The sequence below is a fragment of the Anopheles funestus genome, chromosome X (genome assembly GCF_943734845.2).
Source record: "Anopheles funestus chromosome X, idAnoFuneDA-416_04, whole genome shotgun sequence".
NCBI lineage: Eukaryota > Metazoa > Arthropoda > Insecta > Diptera > Culicidae > Anopheles > Anopheles funestus.
Window position 1 is genome coordinate 984,520 of NC_064597.1, and position 19,922 is coordinate 1,004,441.

At 45.8% G+C, this 19,922-nt stretch overlaps 3 protein-coding genes across 4 annotated transcripts; all 3 read left to right on the forward strand.

The window, feature by feature from the left end:
- Positions 1-642: 642 nt before the first annotated feature.
- On the forward strand, positions 643-8,714 carry LOC125765748 (modifier of mdg4-like). Of its 2 annotated transcripts, XM_049431194.1 has the most exons (4): positions 643-930; positions 2,645-3,334; positions 6,719-6,781; positions 6,868-8,714. In XM_049431194.1, exons 1-4 carry the CDS (start codon positions 738-740, stop codon positions 7,371-7,373), a joined length of 1,452 nt encoding a protein of 483 aa, XP_049287151.1. In that variant the 5' UTR covers positions 643-737; the 3' UTR covers positions 7,374-8,714. The 2 variants fall into 2 exon arrangements, with proteins under 2 accessions (XP_049287151.1, XP_049287159.1); XM_049431202.1 differs by lacking the exon at positions 6,719-6,781.
- Positions 8,715-8,834: 120 nt separating this feature from the next.
- On the forward strand, positions 8,835-17,218 carry LOC125765470 (uncharacterized). The gene is made up of 4 exons (XM_049430661.1): positions 8,835-14,101; positions 14,201-14,358; positions 14,466-15,700; positions 15,785-17,218. The coding sequence occupies exons 1-4, from the start codon at positions 10,215-10,217 to the stop codon at positions 16,367-16,369; spliced, it is 5,865 nt and encodes a 1,954-aa protein (XP_049286618.1). The 5' UTR covers positions 8,835-10,214; the 3' UTR covers positions 16,370-17,218.
- A 75-nt stretch (positions 17,219-17,293) lies between these two features.
- On the forward strand, positions 17,294-19,306 carry LOC125765882 (uncharacterized). The gene is made up of 2 exons (XM_049431382.1): positions 17,294-17,562; positions 17,640-19,306. Exons 1-2 carry the CDS (start codon positions 17,505-17,507, stop codon positions 18,131-18,133), a joined length of 552 nt encoding a protein of 183 aa, XP_049287339.1. The 5' UTR covers positions 17,294-17,504; the 3' UTR covers positions 18,134-19,306.
- The last annotated feature ends 616 nt before the right edge of the window (positions 19,307-19,922 follow it).

The following is a 19,922-nucleotide window of genomic DNA, read 5'->3' on the forward strand; positions in this document are numbered from 1 at the left end:
GGTCGTTCACCCCACAGTAGTAACGTCATATATGCTATAGTCAAAAATAAACAAAATTTAAAAAAGGATTACCTGAAGAGTATATGAATAACAGGAGAAGGATATGGGTATTTGCTTTTGAGTCTTAATAAATTCATTATTGCCCCTCGTTCTGGAAATTAAACTAATCCAAAGTGCAAGCGAAAATATACGCAACTAATCTATTAGTAGATAATATATAACAAGTAACGAGTTTATATATCCTAACAATTAAAAATCTCCAGTTCCATCTACTAAATAAAATAATTTCGAACCATTGAAACAAAAGCCTTCTGTCGTACACAAGAGTAAATTCACATTTAATCAATCATAGAACCTGTGATCAGAGTCTTACGAAAATACATTCTAAACAGCAGTATTAAACGTGTGAATAGCCTTGCTAGTTTATTTTATATATAAATCAATACAATGCGTGTGGAAAAATAGAATAATTTTCTGCTGTCATTAAATCATTCCCAGACAAGTGTGACACACCTGTCTTCTTTTCCAAACCCTTCGCCCAAGCAATATTCCTTCGAGGGTTTCTGTACTAAAAAGCAGCATACACAGCAGCATATTTAGTACAAAGGGTTGTTATGGTGCGTACGAATGCTGCATGTTCAGTTGCATTCGAGTATTTCAGCCGGTTAGAAGCTAAACCGTGCTCGTTCATTACGGGAGTTAGCGTGTGTTGAAGGGGTTTGTTTTGTTTAAGCAACATGCAGCAAGTTTTGTGGAAAAAACATTTTGACGAGCTGTATGGTGCAGTGAAAGATATTTTGCATCATCATTCGTACGAGGATTGTACGATCGTGTGCGAGGGTGAATTGTTTCGGGCGCACCGATTTTTACTAGCCAGTGTTAGTCCATATTTTCATAAAATTTTATCTCAAAATGATACAAACACAACAGGTAAGCGATATCAGTTTTTTAAATTTCTTTTGCTGTTTGAAGACAATGAATATTAATGCTTTGAAAAATTATTTTTATATGAATAATTTTAATAGAATTGTTCTAAACATTTCAAACCAAATGGCACTACTACTATTCACACCAGAACTAGTTTTCTAGAATGCCTTATAGGTTATAAGTTGTAGGTCGTAGAAAACAAACAAGTTACAGTTGATAAAAACATATTCAAGCGCATTCATAAAGCACATCATTTGATTATATCCTTATAGATATGTTCCAGGATATTCAAATTATCATAATAGATATATAACGACCAGTATTCTTGAGAAGTGGTAACACACTCGACCACCAATCCCATCAGGAGTAGTCCAACTGACAACACATACCTAGTGATTTCTAAAAGGCGATTTCCCCGAAATCTATAGTCTAACTTATAGGGGCCGGCTGACTAAAAGTGCGACCATACAAACCATTGTGGTGTATCGTAAAGCTGAAAACCTGAAAAACGAGAGTGAACAACCAAGACTTCTCGGAATCAAAGTTTTTATTGAACGGATATAAAACCAGAAAAGAAAGAAAGGAAAGAAGCCGCCCTTGATCGATGAAATTGATCATGCATTTGCATACTCATTAAAATTTGCCGATATAAATTTGAGAATAACAAAATATCGATGCCTTATACGGAGTCAGTGCCAACCTTGATTCATATCCTGAAGAAGACACTATTGCCGTAGGGTTACCATATCTACAACAAACACCACATCTTTGAAGAGTGTCCATCATTCTTATTGTATGGTCCGCTAGGTTGTAGATACATGGGAAACCATCTTCCATTACAAATCGTTCAAAGATAGATTATCTTGTCCCTGGCAGTGTATGATAGTCGGTACGATGTTTTACAAGATACGTACCGGGTACGTCTACCTCTTTCGTACGTGCATGGTGATGCTCTTGTTGTCTGTCATGTCACTTATCGTGTTATACACGCACTACCATAGGAGAAACATTTTCTCGGACCGGGAAAACGGGTACGGTAGCTCCTGTGAGGCTGCTCGTGTTCCGCGTGTATTTGTGTACACGATGGTTCAATTGTACAAATTATCGCTTTAGCTTGAGATAAAGGCTCCGTTCCGGAGTGTAGATAAATTGGTTGATATCACTGTAAAGCCCAATTTGATAAACAGCCCCGAAACGGAACGTTGTAACGAGCATGCGAGTATAGCCGGTGTATCGTCATTATTGGGTAACTGAAGTTATCATGCCTTCAACGCACGGCTTTGACAACTATCCTGACGACATCTGTAATGGGTCGGAGTCTAGGTGAGAATGGGCATTGAAGTAGCATTATCTTTTCCCCCTTGCCTGGAAGATCGTGCTCGAGTACAGACACACACACACACATTCATGCATATAACAAAAAAAAAGAAACACATTTGGCTCAAGCCGTTCGTACCTCTGGCTATCATACGTATATTAAACTGATATCAGCGTAATGAAGTGTCCCTCAGGATTACTGTTAATAGATTTATCATTCTCGATATCACGCGTGAATGAGTGCTTTCGGTTGCAATAGACCGATTGTGTTTCGATACCACATTGTGCGCAACTGATAGGACGACGACCACGTGTCGCCGTCTGCGATATGACGCGATTTCAACATCTCGCATGGTTGGGCTGTATGTATATCGTTTCGTTTTTCTTTCACCTTTTGCAGTGGTTCTGAAAGATGTATCACCCCACGTTATGCGCATCATCATGCAGTTTCTGTACTACGGCGAGGCAACGATCTTTAATGGCGATCTGGAGAATGTGGTAGCAGCGGCGGAACACCTGGATATGATCCCGGTGGTCGCCATGTTGCGAAATCACGGCAAAGATCAAACACACAATCGGTCTGCCGGTAGCTATCTAAGTTATGATGCGAACACGATCGAACACGCAGCAACTCCACCGAGGATAAGTGTACGATCGCAGTATATGGCCCCAAGAAACCGGAAGCGCATCGCACCAGACTCGGACGATGATCAGTTAACGGATGGACAAGGTCTTAGTCCTGTGGAGCTAACGATAAACACGAACCGGGACAAGGACCAAAGTACGGTACAGCCAGCGTCACCCCATCGGTCACAGCACATCGGAGTGACCGAGCAGCTCTCTCCAGTGATACAGGAACCGACACCGGTGCGAGAACCGGCACTTACTCCATCAGTTCAAGAAGCAACCATGTCACCACGCACCGTATCGCAACCATCATCGATTGACGAGGGTGACAAGCTGTGGACATATTACGACAGCGTGGGTATGAAGCTGCTAACCAACGCGGTCCAATCGACACCAATCGAGGTGGACAAACGGAAGCAAAACCCTGGCAGAAATGTTACTCTCGGTGGAAAAACCGCACCAGGTAAGCTTTGTACACTTGGCCGGCGAAAGGGTCGAAACGCATCCCGGACTCATAGCCACCACAATCACCCGCATACACACACACACACGACACACAGTACATAGAAGCGGTTCGTGATCACTATCAAATGGGTGAGTGCACTACGCTACCCCTGGGCCGTGTAGTATATACAAACCACGTAGGGATGTCCGGTCGGAATGTGTTAGTTTATCCTCCGCACGGTGATAAGCCATACTTGATGATAAGGTTTACGTGTTTACTGTTTACAAATTTCTAATATCAATCATTTCTCATCCTGTAACGCTAACACTGCGGTTTTGCATGCAGTGCCCCATGCATCATCCACGGTTACTGTTTGCGCCTTAGCGTTTGGGAGCACCTACCACGCTACAAGCAGATAGCATTGCGCAGCCTCTCGCATCGTACCACTCGTGCTCAATATCATAAATATTGTTCATCAGTATGCCAAAGGTTAGCACATCATATTGTGATCTCATTTTCATCCATACAGAGGAAGAAAAAAAAATACCAAGAAATTACTGCCTTGTATAAGCCTGTAGGATAGAGCGAAGGAACAACATTCGTAGACGTGTACCACCGGACGAGGATCAGTTTGTTTGTCTATCGAGTGCTGACGCTGATTGCTAGTGTCGATCTGCCTTAGCCTTAACCAGCAATTCGATCAACTGCAGTTTATTATCACCAGCCGGCCTTTTGCTCGCTAATGAGCGTTACAGTGGATGTGTTCGACTACTGCCCCTGCGCTTCGTATAAGATGTTTCGCCTTTCGGGCACAGTACAGCTTGTTGCAGTGCGCAACGGTAGAATGTATCGCTTAATCCCTTCCATTTTACCTCCTGGAGATACCGCACTGAATTGGGTATTTTGTGAAGTGTCGATAAACGTCGGTAATATCGGGTACACTCACTCACCTACACATCTCGACACGGAACGCAATCCATGCAATCTTGGATCTTGTAAAGTGCCTCACACACCATTCGAATCGGCTTATCCAGTAAAGCGATGAAGAAGAGGATGAGGTAGCGGTTGTGGCACAACGAGTAGTGGATGCGCTCCCGGGAATGTTCTATTGACCAAACCAAACATCGACATCGATGGGCCGATAAGTCTCGTTTGCTGATAAAGGATAAAGCCGAACACTCATTGTACCGCATTTTACCACCGTTATGGCGGCTTCACGAGAAGCTTAGATAGGGCTATTCCGGTGCGCTTGTTCAGCTACCAACATCTTCCAACAGAAAACTTCTAGCGGTCCAGATAGATAATAAGCCGCTAGATAGTGTTGGAAAGATGTGATGGCGTTTCCTGTATGTACGCGCTGCGTTCGAGACGATCGATCGTGCCGAACCATTAGACGTCGCCGTTACCATCTTCATCATCACGCTGGGTTTGCGTACTGCGTTCAGAAGATCCAGTCCGGTCTTATCGGATGACGCTCTCAGATGAATCCTCCGTAACTACACTGCTTCGCTTACCGAGCGTAAACAGCATCGCGGGCTGATAATAACCTTTATACTTTCATTGAAACATACATAAACACACTTTTTTTCGCTTCACCTTCCACTTGGAAACTTTGAAGGAGTTCGTGTGCATGACATACGCTCGATAGGCAGAATATAATCACTGGCGGTCCCCTCGTTGTCTTGGTTATGGGGCAAGGTTTGAGGTTAAGCCGTGCGTGGCCGAGGCTGGTTGTTTTTGGGATGATATTTGGGAAACTTTGTCTTCGGTCGCTCCGGAAACGACATCCCGCTGCCGCTGTAATAGAGATAAGTCTCTGATCCATCCTGTCGTTGCCTAACGGCGTATGATCGAGGCGAAGGTTAGAGGTTGAACTTTACCCATTCCAGTCCACCATCCGCTTCTCCAATCCTGTTGCCGTGTCGTATTCATACGGAACCGTCCTCTGCCGCTTTGTAAAAGCGAAATCGGTTTTTATCAACTCGGACACTGTGTAAGAACTCGCAGAATGTCCGAACTTATTAGTCTCCCCGTTTTTTTTAAGATCACTCGGATTCCACCCAAACAAATATAGCACACAATTCGGTCTTCGTCTTAATCGGGAGCGCACTTAATCACTTCCGATGGGGCGTAATTTTAATTCGGGTGTCAGGCTTTTTGTAGGCAATGATGCGATCCCGCGTATCGCTTTGGATGTTGCGCATTCCATACACGCTGAAGAAGCCTGCCATGAGCGAGACACTTGGGGTTATGGTAATCTGTGCGAGAATGAGAGCGATGAGGGTTGGGAGGGTTAGGCGTTCCGTTAAATAGATAGGAGGTAATTATAATAAAAAAGTGTCCTGCTTTGACAAACTTCACAGTGCGTTTGGGCAACGAGCTTCTATCCTTGGTTAGTCTGTCCGGGGCTGTTACATAGCGCACGAAGCGATGACTGTTCGGTGATAGCGCGATTTTGCCGCTATTTTTTTTAATGACTTGTTTGCAAATACCTTATGAACCTACATCTATTTTCAATCTGCGGGTCGAACGATCGAGCCACCATCAACAGATAAAAGGGAACATCGGGCTCGTTATCAACGATTGCTCACAGACGGAAGGCAAGAAGATGGTTAAAATAGTGATAGAACCTACAAGGGAAGGAAACAGCGTTTGGGGTAAATGGAATCTAAGGGATTTGACCAACTCAAAGCTGCTCATTGTCGAAGTACATTATCAAGTGCTCCGTTTTATACGGCTTATACTGATTAGCATTCCATGACGAAACTATTCTGGATCAACATATACTGCCATGATTTTCGACTGTCATTTGATGATTAAAGTTCAGGAAAACCATGTTTGGGATTTATGCATGGCTGTATCAAAGTAATCTCGCTGTAGGAGTCTTGATTGATCGGTGATATCAAGTAATAGTAGAATAGAAGTAGTAGTATAGAATAGTAATAGTAGACATGATGTACCCACTAATAACACACATTATCTATAGTGATTAATCTAAAACTATCGACAATATCGTACTTAATATCATATTCGTTTTGATTTTAAATCTCATCTGAAATTCCCGTTCTATTATCTAGTAGAGATTAGATAAATCAACTAACACTGGCTGGAAGGTCAAATAAAAGCGACGAAAAAAATAAGAAATACTTTTTTTCTGTCCTTCGTTTAGATCTCTTGCAAGTCTGTCCCGAACCTTCTTAGTGACTCGAATATACTAGGAAATGCATCCCTCCTACTACACTACAGTGCATGCACTCATTAAGAAAAAAATAAACAACATCGAAATCAGTTCATCAACCTTATATTGCTGTTGGTAGTAGGTATGCATGTCGCTATGACCATCCTCATATTGTACTTAGATGCATCATACTCATTCGTATTTACTCTGTCTATTCGTTACAGCTGTATATGACCTTGTCTCACGTACAAGCCTGACAGATCACGAAACACCACACCTCGCTACAAGCAAGCAAACGCGATTGCAAAACCATAACTCCTTTGCGGTCTATTTTCATTTCAAAAATTCTTTCGTTTCTAATCTCATCTTGCAGTGACGCCGGGGGAAAAGTGGTTCCAGGGCCGGTTGGAGTTTATGCTAAGCCAGCGTGGCAAACCGCTGCTCGTACACGACGGTCACTCGTTCGGCATACAGTACATCCGCAAGGACAAGAAGTACTGGCAGTGCAATCTGTCACGGAAGTACAACTGTAAGGCACGGGTAACAACCACCGACACCGGCGACATTATCGTGACGAACAATGAGCACTGTCACACGGAGATCCGCCAGCATCTGCGTAAAGACTACAAGACGATGAAGCTGGCAGCCTCGCTTGCAGCTAACCGTGGCCTATCCGCATTGCCACTATTTTCGTCCAAATCCCTAGCGCTACCACATCTGGCCAACGCTTTCATGCAGTCCGGAGGGGCAGATGCGACAAACCTTTGCCACACGAGCCCCAATGCAAGCCATCAGAGTGAACCGACACAAGAGTCGGGCAGCCTCAACCTCACCATCAACCAGTTGATCAAACGGGAGACGGGCAACTACAGTGAATGACACCAACCGTGCAATAGGCAGCTGTTATCAATCTCGATAAGCAACCGGGGTGGGCCCGAGATCTATTCAAACCGGGAACTTCGATACTCGGCGTCGATGGCAGTGACGGATAAGCCTGAATGGCAATTGGTACAATGGCGGATAAGCCGATCCTGTGGCTACATACGACAAAAAATAGGCTATAGTTTTGGTAGCTGCATCAATTATTGACAGTCGTAGTGTACAGTAAACTGGCATCTACATTCTCAACTAACAGTCCATAAAGGTACAGGCGCGCTGTCCGACAACTCCACTAGGTGTAATAACCGAGGTACGCATGGAAACAGATTGGTTAGTAGACAGGATCTCCATTGATTGATCTGTAAAGTGCGTTAAAAATTTCTGGATCAGAACTCAAGTAACTTCAGCTATTCTGCTCACTCTTAGGAAGGATTTGAATTTAAGGACCACGGGTGAAAATTGAAGAGCTAAATATGGATTACAATTTACTGACTTCAACTTACACCTGCTGTAAGTATAGGAAAAACTGAAAAAAAACAGACTGTTACCACTACCTGAGGTACACGCTCAATACTCATTAACCTGATTTGATACTGGTGTTGGTTTTGTAGTGTGTTAATTTCCTTCTCGCTACTGGTACATGCTGGAAGGCATGGCGAGACAATATTGAATTGCTGAATAATGTTATCTACGGGTTGATTTATCGAAATGCTATCGATAAATGACCCCTCTAGAGGACAGCTTCTATTGCCTTTCCACAATCTTTTAGGGGAATCGAAAGGTGATAACTCTTTTTTTATCACATCATTAGTCGAGGTTCAATCACAATTTTCAATCGTTACGTCCCTTGTAAAGTTTTTTTTTATGCTGAGATTATATGCTTCACGATAATATCAAAATTTCTCACTGTTTCAAAACAGTTCGTCTGTTTCTTCAGGTCAATTGAAATCTTGGGGAAAATGCTACTATTTACTGATCAGTAAGTGACATTATTAAACCTCAATGTTGTACATATTGATGTTTTGTTAATCCATGAAAAAACTAAACTAAGTGAAAATTATTGGCTGGCATTACGCATTACTTTCCGTTTTTTTTTCTAATATATTAAGTAAGCTACTAGACCAAAAGAATTCCAGTATATACTTTCCTTGTCAAAATAGTTTCATTTTAGAATTAAGATAAGGTAATCGGCAAGCGTGCTGATAGGGGCTGCACTTTTTTAATCCCTTAAATGAGAATGGATTGTTGTTTTGTTTTCTGTTATGCTCAAATACTCATCGAGAGTATGTTGACATGCGTGCCATATAGATTATCTCAATAAAGAATTTACCAAACTGCGAATGGATGAATGGAGCTTTTATTATTGTTTTGTTACAACTTTTACAACTTTTTTATACAATTGCTGGCATTCTGGGGACTGCTGGAAATAATCTTTTGAATAAATTTACAGTTTTTTATATGTCAGAACAGAATAATAAATAAAGATTAACGTACGTGCTTGTATTTCCACGTTAGATAGCGTTACACATTTGCTGTTTTTGTTTTCTCTATCTTTCCTTCAGTCGGCAAGTCGTCTTCTTATCTCGCTTCTCGATAAGCACAGGCGCGCCATCGTTAAATATAAGATTAATCAATGGTTGATATTAATCCACAATTGAGTTATCCTCGATTAACTGAAATATTTCTATAGAATGGAGGATATGCTTGCTTGGAGGTCGTAAGATCGAAAAATGATCGTGAACAAACCTAAATTGACCGGCAGATCCTTTGTAATGTCCCTTTTTTGTCTCCCAACCCATATTGTACCAAAAATCGAATCAATTAGCCAAAACTGTGTGAATCCACTGTATTGGTCGGATTCATAAGGTTCAAGCAATGATCGTAAGCTGCACTTATTGATTAAAAGATAATTTTTTATTAAACCAACGTGAATTAAAGATCGTTTGTTGAAATTTAAAAAAAACAACGAATATAGAATTTGTTCTAAAATGTAAAAACACCAAATGTCTGAGAAACGGTACACTTGAACCTAATGTAGTATACAACGTGAGGCTATAAACGCAGGCTGGTACGATGTCAACCAAAACACATTTGTACGAAAAGAGCAGCAAATGAAAAATCAATATTTTGCTCTCTTTTCCACATACACGATATGGTAGGGTTTATTCTGAAGGGCTGAAATAATGCGTTCGATTAGAAAAAGTGGACAAGTTAGCATGTGAAAAATGTTTTCAATAATTGTGCCCGCAAGCTATTAAAATCGTTTTATTCTTCTAAGATCAGAAATTAAGGCTAGACACTGAGGAAGGAATCCTTAATGCTGGGCAAAATAAGTGTGTTTCATTCGTAAATTGGTTCCATTTTTGGTTTGGAATGTTTTCGATCAAATTAGAATAACTCTCTCAGCTTCGCCGTCGGATATACAAGTACTGGGTGGGTGTGAAGCAAGGAAGTAAGGAAAACCTGCTCGAGTTTTAAGAAAAACTGTTTAAGAAAACGATTGTATCCGTTTGAACTGTGTTAAAGAAACCAAGAAGCAAAAGTGGAAGTTTTCTGTGCTCGTGTTCACATACGATAAATCAAAAAGGCTTACCAAATGTCCGGTGCTGCAAAGCGATGGCGGTCAGCAGGTACCTGGAGTGTTGTGATTATGGTTGTACAAAGTTTCATCAAAAGCGAATGTTAGCGATGGCCAGGAGGAAGAGTGATATGCAGAAGGGTGACGTATATTTGCACAGTGTAATTGTAAGCACGGACAATTCATTCTTTCTAGTTGCGAACAGCTAAGAGCAATACGAACTGTGTACACACCCTCACCCAGTGTAGTACAGGCGTTGCGTGATGCCGAAACCTGCGGACGAAAGTTTCGGCTCGCTCGGCAAGCCGGACTCATCCCTGGATGATGATTTCGAGCTGGACGAGCTGGCAGTATCGCGGAAGCCACACTTTCTCGACTACGACAACAAACCACCGGCGGAACTGGTCGAGCAGCACCATTGCTGGAATGGAGCGGAAAAGGAAGAAGAGGCGGTGGTCGGCGAGGAAAAGGACCAAGGACTAATCGAACCCGTTGGCACGATGGTGTGCGAACAATCGTTGCTTTTTCAGCGTACACCGGTAGCACAGGAAGCAACGGCCAACATACCGATCATGAATGTATCGTACGATGTAACTACGGCAACGGTCACCACACTGAACATCCTGCCGGCCAAGAAGCAGGGTGTGTTAAATGGTTCGCGTAGCGGAGGCACCTGGCCACTGAAAGAACGGCCGGTAGGTATGTCCCCACGACGACAGCAGCAACAGCAGAACGAGCAACAACAGCCACAGCAGCAGCAACATCATTCGTTAAATCGTGGCGAGTTGGGTGAGGTCGGTCCAAAGATGGAATGCGTGTACTCGCTGCTCTCGATGCTCGGCTCCACCAACGTGCTCGAGATGTCCTGCAAGTTTCTGGAGCTGTCACGAAACGAGGAAAAGTGCTCCGCCCTGCGTAGGTCCGGCTGCGTACCGCTGCTGGTGCACATTATTCACAACGAACCGAACGAGGTGGCTCGCCGAAACGCACGGCACGCGCTGGTGAATGTGGTGCGGTGCAACGCGGATGAAGGATCGGCTCGCCGTGAACTGAAAGTGCTTCGACTGATCGATCAACTTATCGACTATACCGACCTGCTGAAGGAGCAAACGCGCGAACAAGGCCAGGTCGAACCGGACGAGACGATACTGCTGGAAAGGGAATCTTCGGTTGGCAGTGGGCCGACAACCGTACCGGATCCGGAACGTCATCCGATACAGGCCATCGGGACGCTCGCTAAGATAAGCTACGACGAGGAGCACCGGCACGCGATGTGTCAGTTCGGTGCGCTGCAAACCATCGCTTCCCTGATCCAACTGGATCATCACGCACACGGTAGCGCTACGCCGGAGGCGCTCAAATGTGTAGAAATGCGTCGGTACGCGAGTATGGTACTGACCAACCTTACGTTCGGGCAGGGCAACAATAAGGCACTGCTGTGCTCGAACCGTGACTTTATGCGGGCGCTCGTGTCCCAGCTCAGCTGCACCGAGCTGGTACAGGTGACCGCATCCGTGCTACGCAACCTATCCTGGCGTGCGGACGCCATTACGAAGCAGACGCTGGTCGAGATCGAAACGGTCACCCTGCTGACGGAAGCGGCAATGCGTTGCACGGTGGAGAACACGCTCAAATCGATCCTGTCCGCGCTCTGGAACCTGTCCAACCATTGTGCCCAGAATCGGGCGAAAATATGCGAGGTTACCGGTGCGCTCGAGTTTCTGATCGATCTGCTCACGTACGAAGCACCGAGCAAGACGTGGAGCATCGTGGAAAACGCGGGCGGTATACTGCGCAACGTTTCTAGTCATATCGCACAGTGCGAAACGTACCGTCAGGTACTGCGGGAGAAGCAGTGTCTGAAGCTGTTGCTCGATCAGCTAAAATCGCCCAGCCTGACGGTGGTAAGCAATGCGTGCGGTACGCTCGGTAATCTGTCGAGCGAAAACGATGAAGATCAGCGCTTCCTGCGCGATCACGGTGCAATACCGATGCTGCGTTCGCTCATCTACAGCAAGCACAACATTATCTCGAACGGTTCCCGGTTGGCGCTGAAGAATCTTCAACAGCAGCACCAGCAGCGTCCATCTGTAGCACCCGTGGCGAACCTGCACGATACGCACCCGGATGCACCGGGGTGGAATGTGAAGGGGGAAGCGGTGGTACCACCGGGTAAGGGTGGAGGTGGATTGCCGGGGTTAAATGTGAGGAAGCAGCGTGCCATGGAACAGGAGTTGGGTTGTGCATTCTATCGGAAACAGACCGAACCCGGACAGGAGCCGGCCGGTGAGGAGGTACACACGGTGGTTGATATTGGATCGTCCCCGGATCCAGACCCAGAGCCGGAAACGCCTATCAATTATGGCTTAACGGAGGAACGTTTGCATCAGCATTCGTACGACTATCAGGAAACGGACATTGATCAGTTGACGGACTATTCGCTACGGTATGCCGAAAATCAGTCAGATTCGGAGGAGGAGGAAGAGGAGGAGAAGGATGATGGAAATGCGGTGGCGTATCGGCACAGAGCGAACGGTACCGGTGATCCAACGGTGAACGTACTGATGCCGGAAGATTCTGTCAAATGCTACTACACCGAGGGTACGCCCCAGATAATTTCGAGCGCCACCTCGATGAGTGATTTGAGGGCAGTCGTGACGGGATCCCAGATGAAACCGACCGAAGTGGAATCCGTCACAGCGGCGGTGGTGGTCGTCGCTGCCGACGAAGGAATCGTCGGTGTACCCGGAAAAAAGTCGAATCCGATCCCGATCGGACGAGGACTAGCCGTTGGTGATGATACAGGTTGCAACACACCGGACAAGCCGTTCAATTACTGCGAGGAAGGTACACCAGACTTTAGCCGGGAAGCGTCACTCAGCATAATCGATCTACAGCATCATGAAGATGACAGAAGGAAGGAAGAGAAGCAACAGCAGCAGCAGCTGCAGCAGCAGCACCAGCAACAGCAACACCAGCAACGAGAGCTAGACGAACAACAGCAGCACACGAAACTATCCAACGCCACGGCGACAGTGGTTGTCGGCGATCCGAATGGTAGCATTGCCGGACCGGTAGGGAAATCGGTTTCGTTTCTTAACACCGGTGGTGCTGACGAAACGCCACTAATGTTTTCCCGCACCAGCTCGATGGGTTCGCTGTCGAGTGCGGAACCGGCCTGTACCGATGACAAGAGTTCGATCGTGAGCGAATTTAGCCGGATGGCGTCGGGCGTTATGTCACCGTCGGAGTTGCCCGATTCACCAACGCAAACGATCCCGCACTCGCCCCATCCGCAACCGAAGCGACCGATGCTTCCGAAAACTATACCACCGGATGGTGAGGGTGGGGCTCGCGACGGTGATGGTGATTGTGGTCGGCGTGTCGGTGGTGATGATGGTGTTGGCGCGTTCGCCGATACGGTTAGCAAGTTTAACGTCGAGCACACACCGGCACAGTTTTCCTGTGCGACAAGCCTCAGCAATCTAAGCCTGGAGGAGAAGGACGAGATAAAGCAGGAGGTGGAAAAGCATCAGCAGCAAGGGCAAGAGAATCCGATGGAGAATAATGATGGTGTATCAGCGCAACCGCCGGTACTGCCCAATCCGGCGGATGTGCTGCTCGGCATGATGAACGGTACCACGAATGCAACCACCACCGATGAGGGTCACGCATCCGATGCAGACTCCGATGCGGGTGGCGGTGAAGACGATGAGCTGCTGGCATCGTGTATTAGCATTGGCATGAACAGTGTCGCTGCACGCAGCGGTACCAAGCAGCAGAATTCCTTTCCGCCGGCCACAATCCAAACGCTCCGCTACCGGGACGGTACTGATGGGGGGCACGATTCCGACGACAGCTCCAACCTGTCCGACAACAATGACCGTCTGCTGGAGGAGTGCATATTGAGCGGTATGCCAAAACCAAAACAATCCCATCCGCTGCTACCACCGGGCGGGCCGGTAATGAAGGAGAACCCGTTCAAGATGATGCGCACGAACCATACGATGGTGGCACCGGCAAACGATGAGCTGAACCCGTTCCACATTGAGGATAGCCCGTGTAATTTCTCCACCGTTTCGGCACTGTCTGAGCTGACGATGGCATCCGACACGAACGCAACATCAATGCGCGACAAATCGCTCGAAAGGTGAGTTTGTGTGGTTTTTTGCTAAATTAAAATGAAACAACACACAATGTATGGATTTTTTTTTACGCAACAAATTTGGTGCTCTACTACTCCCAATAGTCTGGACCGTGAGCTGATTGATTCGCTCGTGAAGGATGGGTTTCCGAAGAAGCGAGAGCTGGTGGTTAGTTCACCGTCGGTCGAATCGGAAACGGACGATCATCTGCTGGACGAAGCGATTGCAGCCGGCATCACTGGCAAAGTGCATCAGGCTCGTGGTAAGATGGGGCTTGTGGGACAGCAGTTTATACTCGAAAGATTTATCTCTTGCTCTCAGCTTTTTTTCCATTGCGTTCTGACTAAAATATCTTATGGTTTTTTGTAGGTGATATTACCGATGGTATGAAGCAACCGAAGAAGGATACGTTCGGGCGTCATGAGGCAACAACAAGCGGTGGGTGGATATCACCACCGCAGGTGCAGCGAACCAACGATGATAGCCTGCCAGATGAGAATGATGATTCGGAGCAGGAGGAAGATTACCAGCTGCTGGTGGAATGCATACAGAAGGGAATGCGTCCTGTCGGGGCGTCGAAAGGTGGTAGCGCACCGTTGGTCACAAACCATCACGACAGTGAGGAACTGTTGCCCCTAACGGTCGGTGGAATGATGCAGCGAACGCATCACAGCACTATACCGATCCACAAGCAAACGACACATCCAAAAAACGTGCAAACTACGCCTGCGATGTCGAAGGTTGTCGGTGCCTTCGAAGTGTCGCCAGGCGTAGGAAGCAAACAAAGCTGCTTACCATCGGGCCGGTCAGTCAACGGTGGCCGGCAGCGGGCCCCGGAAACGAAACCGTCACCGGCGGTCCGTACCCAACCGGATACGTCCGACAGCACCGACACAACCATTTACTTCAGCCTACCGTCATCGGTGTCGAACACGTCCGGCAGCATCACCGGGGTGGCACCGTCCGGCACGACCACCGAGGCCGTCATGCACCGGGTCCAAGAGCGAGCGGCGCTGGGAGCGGTGGAGGAGGCGACAACGTCTTCCGTCCGCACAGTCCTGATTGGGTGTGAGATGGAACGGTCGGCAGGTGAGGGTGGGCTCACCTACGGTGGGTCGTACGCGAAACACAAAAATCCGGAGCGAATGCTCCAGTCGGTCGAACGCCTCACGCAGGAGCTAGTGGCGCAAGTGGAAGAACGGCACGTGCGTACCAACCTGGTCGATGGTGGCACTAGTGACGGTGTCACAACAGTCGATTCGGCTGCCGTACAGTTCAAGATAGGCGAAAAGGTGTCGAACCTTCAGGGCGGCACTGTCGTGGGGTTAAACGCTTGTCTGCCGGGCGATACCCTTGTGGTGGAATTCGAGGATGAAGGTAATTTGGAGTGTGAGGAACCACCATCCATCTTGTACAAGCTGTCCATGCCGTATGTGCAGCACGATATCAACGGTCACGGTCCGCACGATTGCCCTTCGCTCGCACCGATACAGGAGCAAACGAATCGGGTAAAGCCTGCGCGAGTAGTATCAAATCCCGGTTCGCCTAGAATTCGAAAACTTCAACGCGAACCTACCAACGGCAAGGATGCTGATGAGTGCAAGGTAAGTTAGAAGCGCATTTTAATCTCCATGCTGGATATCCGAATGAATGCAATGTGGCGTTAATGTTTTTCTTTCTCTTTTTAGGGTAAACTCAATAAAGATCTAGAAGTGAAAAGTGTGAAAAAAGAACAGCAGACTAAAATCGTTAAACCGGCAGTGGATGGTGTTACGAAGATGGTGCGCAGTCGACAACCAGTGTCAAAGGCTAGCACTCCCATCGGTAAAGCGAACGCAAAACCATCATCGGGCAGCCCTATACATAGACCAACGGTGAAAACGATCCAGCATTCGCAACGCGCTAGCCCAAACGTGACGACGAGCACGAAAAAACATCAACCGGTACCAGCAGCACAGCCGAGCAAGCAAACGATGAAGCAGTCACTCAAACCGGCGGCCAGTATCGCACGGCAGGATACGTTCGTACTAGATAAACCGACGCTCTCGGTGCACGTTCCGAAGCATATGCAAACGGCGGGAACCACCGGGACCGAACAAACGGTGGGGGATGTTAAAAACAGCATACCCGCTTCAAAAATTCCCCTTCCGAAGGGTGAAAAGACAAACCCATCAAGCCGTATCCCGCCACCGAAGCGTACACCTGCGGGTAAACAATTTTCCAAGCTTGGCACACCAAAATCATCCCCGGTTGGTGTTGTGCAGAAGAAATAGAAGGCAGGGATTTGCTTTGTATCGCTTAAATGTGGGATCGTTTGGTAACGAAAGTGAACCACTGCTTATAACGCTTGTGCAAGGGTAGCGAATTATACATATACTTTACTATCGAACATTAGCGCATGCTTAATCAGAACCCGGTTTGCCCCGGTTAGCTACAGTTCAAATTGAACCATTAGCCAGGATAGTAAGCCTTCCTTTCGTTCCAGTTGAGATTTGTCCGCAGATCACGGACCTATCCATTTATTTAATTCGTTGCTCGCCAACGATATCTAATACAACTATACAACTCGCCCCGAAAACGCATCTTGTAGTGATTAAAATGAATTATAAAATAATGATACTTATAGCGACATAAATCTAGTCCTTCGTAATTCATTTTATTCAGAACGTGGGTTTGTTTACTTCACTTTCCAGCCGGCAGTTTGCATGTTTTGTTAAGCCTTACACAGGCAAACCATGATGGTAGATACATTATCGTCGCTTGTACTCAACGCCACAACTTGTGACTAGTTGCTAAGAATTTATTACCATATAGAGGAGACAAAAAGAAACTGCAACTATGTGGTACGATCATCAGTATAGCATAAGTTACCTTTATCGCTTCGCACATATAATACTCTGATAATTTAACTTATATGCGTACATGGTAAGGAGTTCGGAACGATGAAAGGTGTTAGGCGATTAGTTGCCCCCCACCTAAATGCCGTTTAAGATTGGTCCGTAAGGCCATTTACCCTTAGCTTCAAATATAGAAATATATATATACATGGCCTTCCAAAACGGGTCTATATAAGTACAATTATAAATGGGATTGAAGTGAAATAAACTTTGCAAAACCTTGAACTTGATCGTATGCGTGTTTTTCGTCTGGAGCAAAAAGAAGGAAAGAAGAATCAACAGCTGGATAACCGAGATTGCCATACTTAAGGTGTGCCTTAAGGTGTAATTTGTAAACACCGCTGTCAACTTGGGTTGGCACAGTAAAGTTTACATAATCACGTTTGACCATCTCAGGAGCCCGTAATCGTTAGGTAGAAAGGGAATTCTGGCCATTTTTGCTGCGATTTGAAACGCCATTAGTATGTTGGCATTATCCAACCAGATTACCAGAACAGAACGGTAAAAGAAAATGGATCGCCAGTTGTCTTCAACGCCGAATGTTTCGCCAGAACGCGGAAACGATGGTGGTAAGTTTTGCAAAAACTAACCCAAATGGGGCCACTTGATGCATTTTTATTATTTGCGCGTTTATAAACTTCCCCAGCCGCCGCAGATCCGGAATATGAGAAGATGGTCAAAACCATCCAACGTGGTAGAAACAATGATCCGGTGGAAGGTGATTTGAAAGTGAATGTGTTTCACTTCTTTTCATCGTCTTCCGATTCCGGATGTAGCATCTGTGATGCGAAAGATTGCCGACACGAAGAAGGGATGCCTCGCCTAGTGAATGCACCGTTAGCAGTGCAGGAGCAGATGGGTGGGTTAAGTAGCTGCGAATATAGTATTTGTGCTGATGCAGCTGCAAGCGAGAAGAAGACGGTTGCGATAAACAAGCAGGTTCCGGAACAGATGGAAACAAGTGGATCGTTTAAACCAACCAGTGTGGCACCGGCAGACCAAAACAATCCGAACAATCCGGAAAATGTTCCGGAAACTTTAGAGAAAGAAGATAAACCCGATGGTCTGACGTTGGAGTTGCAACATTCCGGTACAGAAGATACGCGAGTTACTAATAAATCATGCTGTGTTATTATTTAGTTTGTAGTTGGAAATTCAACTATTAAACTTAAGTAACTATTCGCTTCAGTTTACGTCCTTTTTTATTTTAAGTGTCTTACGGCGGTCGGTATGGAAAGGAGGCCCCCGAGGCGGGTACTTCTATGCACATAACTTTGATCACTATGTAAAATTGGTTACGATATCCAAGATTTATCAGGCCAAGACCAAGAAGCAGTTGCAATGACGGATAAGTAAGATGCGAGTGTGGAGATTATTGGAGGTTGTGATCAACGTTAGGTTACTTGAGTCGTCTAGTGGACCGATGTGCTATTCTCGTAAATCGTGTACTTGTCTCTTGGTCTTGTGATACTCATCAGATGGTAAACTTTAGCAAAGAAAAAAAATACATTTTATATAGATCGTGGCAAATAGCAGACGCTTCCATTGAACAACAATTTTATTTGGAAAACCTTTATAACTTCTACGTATTAATTTAATCCCCTGAGATTATTTTAATTATAAATTAGGTTATAATATGTTAAACATTGCAGAGCAACACATTTCACATTCCATAGGTAGGTGAGTTTGGTTGATGTTTTCTTTTTGGAAACGATAAAACAAATTCCACGTAGAAGCGTACACCAATGGAGGCGCATGGTTACACAGTGCGAACGTTTCAAAACATATGTGACGGGGTTTTCTCCTTACTTGTGGGTCATCCTACACATGTTTTTCCTGCCCCCGTTGTATAACGGATGCTGTAAAAACTGAGATCATGGCTACAATCTCGTTGGAACATTATTTAAACAACATCAACCAAAAAAAAAAACAAATAACCTTATGTACAGGTTAAGTGTAAAGCAGCACAAACGAACGAATCCAACGAATCAAGGCTTGTGCGAGAACGCTTGCCAGAAATGGGGTTTTAAAAAAAAAGAAAATCATTTAAAGTTGTAAAGCGCACGCTTCACGATGGAATCCGCTTCTGTGAACTTTGCTCATAATTTATTTAAATGACCCGTTTGTCCAATGTTAATGGACGTGGAGCGGTTTTTTTTGAAGACAAACACACTTCTAAGGTTGTTGGATGAAACGAATATGTTAAAGCTGTTCGTAGAGCGTAGAACAGCGCGTAGACGAACGTGAGTGCCCATGCAGAAGCTACTTGCTGTTTAAATAGAGACCAAGTGTAGAGTTTCCCGGTTGTTTCTGCATCATAGAATTGGTGCAGAAGTTTTGTACCGGTTCGTGGTGGCACTACTACGATACTCATCAGCAATGCCCGGTAGCCTCCAATGGTGCTGTTAATTAATGCAAACAGACAGGAAGCCCGCTGCACAAGCGTCCACTCACGTACCGACGGTCCAATTTGTGTAAGGAATGATAACGCAGCGCATCAATCCACCGGTTGCATCGTGAAACATCGTAAACGTAATTTAATAACTGCATCTGGGAAGTTTTTAAACCATTCGCCCAGCGGTTTTTGGGCAGGAATGGGACCGCGTTGGGACTGCCGCGCCAACCACGCAACACGTGTGTGCCGCTCAACCAGCAGCTCAATGTCATCGGTACCAGTGTACCATAAACTTTCTAATTAAATCAATCGCGCGATGATAAATTGACATTGATTAACGGAGATTGAGCGCGTACGGTGTATCGATTGGATGCTGAAGTTGAGCGATATACCGCAAACGTATGCAACGCAACACATCACGTACGCTAGGGCGGATTGTAAGGAATGGGTTACGCCTTACTAGTTTGACGCACACTCGTACTGACGTGCGACGCATGGCACCTCTCAGAGATTGCTTCTGGTGGGAAAGGAATC